Consider the following 8,058-nt stretch of genomic DNA (forward strand, 5'->3'; position numbering starts at 1 on the left):
GTGTGTGTGTGTGTGTGTGTGTGTGTGTGTGTGTGTGTGTGTGTGTGTGTGTGTGTGTGTGTGTGTGTGTGTGAAAGCTGTTAGATTATTTTTCATTGCTTCTAAGAGTTGTGGTACATGAACTCAATTATGGCCTTCTTAATGACTTAAAAAGTCAATGCTAGCTTTGACGGTGCGTCCAGTAGACACATCCACTGCCATGGCTCGGATCTCTGTGTCACCGAACTGCATGAGCGTCTGGATCTCGCGGCGGGCCGCTGTGCTTTCTGTACCACTCACGTCTAAGCGAAGGGTCCCACACTTCCTGACCCCGGGCTGGCTGATGAAGCCCACGCTCTCCTTCTCTGAGCAGTAGACATGGATGACAATCACCTGCTGGGAAGGCTTGGCYGGCGTGTAGCTCCGCTTCACCATCTCGCCCAACGCCACCGACTGGTCGGCAGAGATGAAGGTGTCGAAGACGTCGGTGCACCAGCGTGTCCCGTCCTTCACCAAAAGCTTCTCTGGTGGGTGTTTGCCCTCCACGAAGCGATTGAGGACGCCAACCCCGTACGTCAGCGGCGACCGGCGGACTTTGATGACACTGGGGTCCAAGCCGAAAAGCACGGCACCTTTCAGGATGGTTAGGCCGACATCGTGGGGGATGATAATTCGGCTGCGGCCCTGAAGCATGTTCTGGACAGCTTGTTGCAGCAGGGCGGACTCAGCAAAACCTCCAACTAGGAACAGGAACTTGATGTCGCTGACCTCGGGCTTATCAAAGAGCTCAGCTAAGGAAGACAAACACAGCCCCAGTGAGCAAAAAAAACTGCATTTGTAYCAACGATTTACTCAGTATCTATTCTTTCTCTGGGGGTCTTTTAAGCCTTAGAAACTACTGGATAAATGCACAGAAAACCACAAGAGGGTTTGGCCCTTTACAGCAGGGGTTCTCAAACATTTTGTGTCGGGGAACCCCTTACAAGGGTGAAAAATTTCCAGGGACCCCCTTATAAACCCCATGCTGCTTTAAAAATAGTTTACTGTCATTTTACCTCATAAATGCCATGGAAATACTCTCTTTTGTTTGGTTTAGTATGTTTGTTTTACTAGCGTGTTGTTCTCCATATGCATTTTTTTAAATATAAGTCAAATCAACAATTTATTGAACATCTTTGAGGACCCCCGAAATATGGCTCGCGGACCCCTGTGGTTCCTGGGAMCCCAGTTTGAGAACCTCTGCTTTACAGTATTCATATGTTTGCTAAAATGTTTTATACGTTAATGTACTGTATGTGTTTGGAGCATCCTCGTTCTCTTACAGACATATGCAACTTGTGTGTGAACTCCTGATTCCTATAACTTTAGTAACATTAACAATATAATTATATTCAAGACAATTAGTTATATGCCCCTGATTATAATAAATATGTGTCCCCCTTTGACTTTAATTCCCACCCAGAGTCACTCAGAGTTATCTCTGTGAAGGAGTCAGCTTCAGGTGGTTGTGTATCATAAATATCTGCACTATTTAATTCTAGGTTTTAGCAACAACAAGGTGTTGTGGTTGTTTTATGCTTAACTTGATTATAACTGGGAAAAATAAATAAATTATTTATACTGTGTTAAGGACTTCCTGTGTTATAATATTTTTAAATGTATATCAGATAAAACCTGCATTTGAAAACACTAAAATAATAAAGTAAACTAGAGAAAAGTTGTTTACAGAGTTCCCACACCTGGATTAACATCAAATTCAAGGACCTTTCAAGGGCTTTCCAAGACCAATTTCCTCAAATTCAAGAACCACATGCCACAGCAATTATCTACTGCTACTGCTAAATGTGATCAATAAACAGATTTAATATAATACCATTTCAATGAAATGGATATATTTGGTGATGGCGAGGTGAGACTTTGTTGAAGAAGAATGCAGTAAAGATAAAAAAATAATGACATGTTGGCAGCCACCGTCATCCATGTGAGATTTCAAACCCCCCAAAAAACTTTCAAGGACTTTCAAGGACGAGTGTCTTTATGGCTGTTTTCCAAATGTGTTCAAATTCACAAAACATCAATGATTTCAAGKACCTGTGGGAACCCTGTGTTTAAGACCTCTCCCTTTCTTCAGAATACCATTAGTCTTGAGAATCTGAAGTCTTTAACTTCAACACTCAACTAGAGAACTTTAAACTGTGTACTTTTACTAAAGGCATGTAYGCAATATACTCATCTTTACGTGAAAACATTTGACCTGTATGCAGGAAAAAGCTCTTGAATGTTTTATGTGATGGTGGGTGCCAATGCTTTGGTAACCTCTAGGTGTAGAGTTTCAAAATATTTTTTTCTGCTTAAATCTCTAAAGCTTAAAAATGCAGCAAGCACTTGTCAAGCAAGAGAATGAGGAAAACAAGAACATTCCACTAGCAGCTCCTGAAACACATTTGTATGTAGCATAACACATAATAACATTTTCTAGAGATTTTTTGCAATTTTTATTGTAAATGTTGCAGACAACCAAAAGGTTTTGCGGACAATCAGATTTTGTTCAATTTTTTTTGTCCCACCCTGACAATAGTATTGCTGTGACATTCCAAACAGGGCTTACTGAGATGTTGGATGATGTGGTCAACAGTTGGTTTGAAGAGGGTATTCATGGCATCTGGACTCATCCTCAACATCCCCTGAGATGACCATTTAACAAAGTCCACACTGGAGGGCAAAGCAAAAAATAAAAAAGAAAGAAAATCTGTGAAATGTGGACAAATAATTCAGATACATTTATGAAAAAAGTAGCTTTTTTTTTAATTCTAGGGTTTTACATATCAGGACATCAACAACTCTCAGTAATGATTTTTTTTGAGTGACTTTATCAATCTGTCATTTGGTTGTGGAGGAATTTTGGCCCACTTTTTCCAGCATTGCTTTAGTTTATTTAGGTTTGTAGATGTTAGTTTCTGCTCAGCTCTGTTGTGGTCCCACCACAGCATCACATTCAAGTTGAAGTCTGCACTCTGACTGGTCGGTTGTGGCACCTTGATTGTTTTCTTTGGCTTTGGGTTGACTCCAAATGTTAATCAGTTACAGGGTGTATTCACAACTGACACATTTGGTCCACTTTAAATGGGCCAGAGTTCGTTTCCCTCGTTGGTCCAGACCTTTTATCCAGGTGTGAATACATTCATTCAAACCCTGGTGCGGAACAAACATCCGGACCAAGACCCATTTCTCTGGTGTGAATACGGACCAGCCTTGATCCAAACAAACTACAGAAAACATGCGCTTTTTTGGACTTCACGAGCCACTGCTAAGCATCATGTTCGATTAGCCTTTTTAGTGTTGCTAATGCTACCACTACGCTACAAACAGTGAGCCATCGTGKGTCAGGGAACGCAGAGCATCTTGTCTCCTCTGGGTTGCAGCATGCATCCCAAAATTATGTGTATCATTACAAAACTGCAGTTGAATGAGCTGCTTTTGAAATTCTAAATGGTCAGAAGTATTAACAGCACCATYTTTATTTCCAGGTCTGAGCTCTGTCCTGCCCCAGTCATTTATGTCCTGTGGGAGTAATGACCGTCACCTGTATGGCTTTGGTTTTATAAACTATAATCCACTTGCAAAAAGTACAATGTGARTGCAAACTGCACCAAAGGAAAAAAAAATCTGCTTTTGGTCAGGACCAAACAACTGGACCAAAGGACTTTCCTTTTGTGATAAAATTTTAGATCTTCATCAAATTATTTCTTACCGACAGTTTCAATAAACTCTGTCCAGTGGTTCACARAATATTTTGCTAACCGACAGTGCACAGATACAAGCCAAAACATTACTCTCTGCCTTTCAGAGGAAACCAATAAAAATGAATCGCACGATTAATTAGTTTTTCATTCATTTTTACATGACAGCCGGTGATTAAAAAGTGATCATCCATGTTTTTGTCTTTTATGACTCGTCCAATAAAACAACATCTATGAGATGAAAGGCTAATTACAAGGATGTTACATTTTTTGTTAATTTAGGGAGTGTGTATAAAATGTGTGCTACTGCCGTTTTCCTACTGAATGATTATGGCTGAGAAAAAAAATAGGTCTATCATATTAAGCTGCTCTTTTCACTACAGTAACATGAATAATATTCATCTAGTTCATCTCAAAGGATGTTTTGAGCTGTAAATAAAGATTTTAAGATGAAAGCAGAAAAACATGCAGGTGCATTTTACAGTTCTTTATTTTTATGTTTTGAGATTCCTCATTAACACATAAAAACTGCAAACACCTCATTTGATAAAATATATATTAATTTAATATTCAATAAAAATGCTGTGTAGCGGGATATGCCATCTAAAACATGTGCTTTTCAATAAATAAATAAATAATAAAATTAATGCTGCAGCTATAATTAGTAGATTTCATTCATAATTTTTCTTTTCAAGTTTAAATACTTCAGTATCTTGAAATCAGTGTGATAAAATATGTCAAAACCTTCAAGTTTTTCATGATTTAATATAGTATAAACATTTTCTTTACATTTATAGATTTTTATGACTTAGTTTGTAAAAACTGTTTTTGGAATTTATATATTCAGAAGTATATTAAATCTGTTTTTTTCCCCAATTTACCTGACAACAAAATACAAAAATTACCAAAGGGAGATCATTTTTTAATATATTTTTTGTGTTTTATTTCAGGTTCTTGTTTGTCTTGCTTTTCTCTATGTGGCCCTGGGATGTACTTAGAGCCTGATCAGGGTGTACCCCGCCTCTCACACAGTGACAGCTGGGCACCGGTGTCCCACTCGACCCGAAAAGGAACAAGTGTGTAAAAATTATTGATGGATTTTAAGTCACACAAGAAATTTGGTTGCTTTTTAAATTTCTTTTTGAGTGTATATATGTTGTGTTTTCCATTTTACATTTTTACGTACACCACAAATTAGCATACCCTGAATAAAAACATACCATTTTCTATACTTATGAGTGCATAATGTGAAAAATGTAACCCAAAAATCATACATAAAGTTGAGTTGTTATAATATAAACTAGATTAAATTTTGACACACTTTTTTCTAATGTACAATAAATTTTAATATTTTCTCATATATAACTGAAACATTGTGTTGCAGGGGATAAATCTTCATAATTTCTCCCTCTGTCCTCTCGCTGTAGAATATATAATGTATAGCTAAGCATATAAACATTTGTTTTTTTTTTCACTTGATGTATGACATTTGAAGAGAGGTTTGTGTTGTTGGATGAGGAGTGTTTTTTTTCTTGTTAACAGCACAGATTGAAAGAAGACATGGACATCAGTTGCATGCTTGCATGCTCAGTAGGATTACTCGAGTGGATCGTTTTTAGTGACATGCTGCTCTGAATTAACAAACACGCCCACTAATGTGTGTCACTGCAAAAAAAAAGTGTGTGTGTGTGTGTGTGTGTGGGAGGGGGGTCCACATTATACACATGAATATGGTAGGTCAGAGAGACGTTTTTGGTTTCAAGGACACTTGATTGAGTTGTAGAGCTAACGACTGATCTCAGATGTTGCATTTGAAAGACGACATTACAACTACGCCATGGCTAACCCTACAACCCAAGATGATCAATTTAATTTCTGCAGTTTGCCTCGGTCTCCTCTCTGGACATCAACCTGTCCATGTCTGTATACTTGACACTGCCTGTCTGTTGAATAATAGATCCTGGAATAATCYATAGCATCCATCTGCTGTGGTCCCACATGCACAGGATGAGCAGCTGTGTAATAGTTCTGAGATTCTAGCTTATTTCTGTTTGTACTCACTTGCTTTTGCGTAGGGCGTGCTCCACACTGTGGCCCCGGAACTTCTTGTAGTAATCAATGAAGGAGAAGGGCAGGTTGATATTGAGGGGGTTGGTTCTGTCAGGAGCTGCTGCTCTCTTCCGAGACTCGAACGCAATCATCAAGTCCACCCAGGCAGCCGGCCTCTTTAATTTAAACTGGTCAATGAAATCCTGGCCGAAGATCTTACACAGCAACTTCTCAAATTCATAATCGACCCCGATGGAGCCGTAGGGTCCACCTGAGGAAGGAAAGGATAGCAAAAGGGATTTGAATGAGAAAAGTTTTAGTTGCAAAACTGAATGATTTCACAAAGTTTATTACCCGAGGCTTTGTACAACTCTTTTAGATGTCCCTCTGGAAGCCGGATCTGATGCACAGTCAGGTCTACTGTTCCTCCACCACAGTCCATWACCACATAACGGTCACCTGTCGGCATAATAGGTGAATAGTGAGCAGCTGCTACTTTCACACGTCTGTAAACGGATGTTATCAAACAGAAATCCTTCTGCCGGAGCAGTCAGTCACTGCCTGATGCTGCATTATGTGTGAGGAAGTCCTGTCTGTTACTTGCACTCAACACCAAAAGGACGACTAGACTAAGACTAAAACGATGGGCAAAAGCAGGCAGTTTGAACCTGAACTGACTGAAGAAGTAAAATCTATTGAAGTTTATTCTAATTTGCAACAATTTGAAGCTAAGTCTGTTTAAAGAAAATGTTCTCCAGTAAATTCACTATAGTAGAAAAACTAAACYGGTTTTCAACCAGTCAACATGGGGAATAAATACATAAAACTCTATCCAGTTTGGATAAAAACATTTATTTTTCAACTCCACCTTCAAAGCCAAGCTGATTTTCTTCCCTCGTGGTGTCTTTTCATGTTTGCACCTTTGTTTCTCTTTGAAGAGCTAGAAAACCAGCTCACAGATGAGCAAAGGGAGTGAGCCAGCACCATTATTATAAGGACTAGAAAAGCTGCGGTTTAAAATGAATCACTGTAAATATTTAACAAAAAAAATGTGCACAAGTAAAAATGAAATAATTTTAATAAAATTTAACATCTGATCTGGGTCCAGAAAATACTTAATTTGGCTCTATCTCCAGACTGCAGCCTGGTATTTGTGGGGTCTTGGTCTGTAAAATATAATTTGTATGAAGTGCAGTGAAATTTTAAATAATGGAGCTGTTTTAAGATGGCAACAATCCACTTTAAAAGTGAGTTCAGTCAGACTTTAATGAACCCACTTCCAAAGCAACTTGTTGCCATCTTAAAACTCCAATCTTCAACATTTTATGTGAACATTATTTTTTAAACTTTTATTTGGGCACAAATTGTAGGAGAATCCTGCTGTACATGTCTGTTGTGGAAAAATAAGCTCCAAATACAAAATCTGCTAATAAGCCCTCTATCTTCAGTTAACATGTTTATTTATTACAGCATCTGTCAACAGTTTGACAATAAGTCACGTGACCCATTTTGGCAAAGCAAGTCTAAATGAACACAAGCTGTAGTGCAACAAAATGTGGAAATATTGTGTTTTGCCTTAATTGAGATTTTCATAAAAATGAGTGGATAGACTCTGTATAGCAATCCCAGTAACTAAAATAGCAAAAATAAAAATTAAATAAATAATAAATAAATCTTCCTAGACAACCTTTGAATCAAAGTTTTCAGAAATAATACTTTGACTTTTCTTTGAAATGGATTATTTTTCTCTACCGGCTGCTGTGTCATTTGGAAATCCCTTATAATATCCAGTGTAATTGTTGAGGATTCCCTTTAGCAAACAAATTCCCGATAACATCACTCCAGACCAATAAAAAGTTTTTGAACCAGCACTCTTGTAAACAAACCAGCTTGTCAATAAATCACCAAATTTTTWAAATGTATTTGTAGTTGTTTTCATGTTTTCAATTAATTTTTCTGCAAAATAGGAGCTGAATGAACATCCTTCAAGAATCATTATTTGATGTGTCATATACGTGATTTTCAGTGTGTGCAGCACATTTGTAAATACAGTCAGTGAAGGCCAAATAAAAATAGAACAAAATTAAATGGAACTGTTATGTGTGAGGTAGTATATTTAATTGCAAGAATAGATTTAAATTTTACAACCAATGCTGAAATCAAGGCCTTAAATTTTAAAATTTGTTTAATAGATGAAATCCTACTTAATTAAAACTATTTTGGCTATGTGTGTGTACTTTTTGTGCCATATTATAGCAATTGTTTAGACTTATTTTACATATACATATAT

The 8,058-nt window shown here is 37.6% G+C and overlaps 1 protein-coding gene across 5 annotated transcripts in view; it reads right to left on the minus strand.

Moving 5' to 3' along the window:
- Nucleotides 1-22: 22 nt before the first annotated feature.
- The window catches only part of hspa12a (heat shock protein 12A), a 55,764-nt gene continuing 47,728 nt past the window's right edge, over nucleotides 23-8,058 (minus strand). For all 5 annotated transcript variants that reach the window (XM_014002812.1, XM_014002796.1, XM_014002821.1 and 2 more), the window contains 4 exons: nucleotides 6,123-6,227; nucleotides 5,781-6,039; nucleotides 2,588-2,691; nucleotides 23-770 (listed from right to left, as the gene is read on the minus strand). In XM_014002812.1, coding sequence (XP_013858266.1) covers nucleotides 139-770; nucleotides 2,588-2,691; nucleotides 5,781-6,039; nucleotides 6,123-6,227 — 1,100 coding nt within the window. In that variant the 3' untranslated portion in view covers nucleotides 23-138. The remainder of the gene's footprint in view (nucleotides 771-2,587; nucleotides 2,692-5,780; nucleotides 6,040-6,122; nucleotides 6,228-8,058) is intronic.

This window comes from Austrofundulus limnaeus, unplaced genomic scaffold (genome assembly GCF_001266775.1).
Source record: "Austrofundulus limnaeus strain Quisiro unplaced genomic scaffold, Austrofundulus_limnaeus-1.0 Scaffold0, whole genome shotgun sequence".
Classification (NCBI taxonomy): Eukaryota; Metazoa; Chordata; class Actinopteri; order Cyprinodontiformes; family Rivulidae; genus Austrofundulus; species Austrofundulus limnaeus.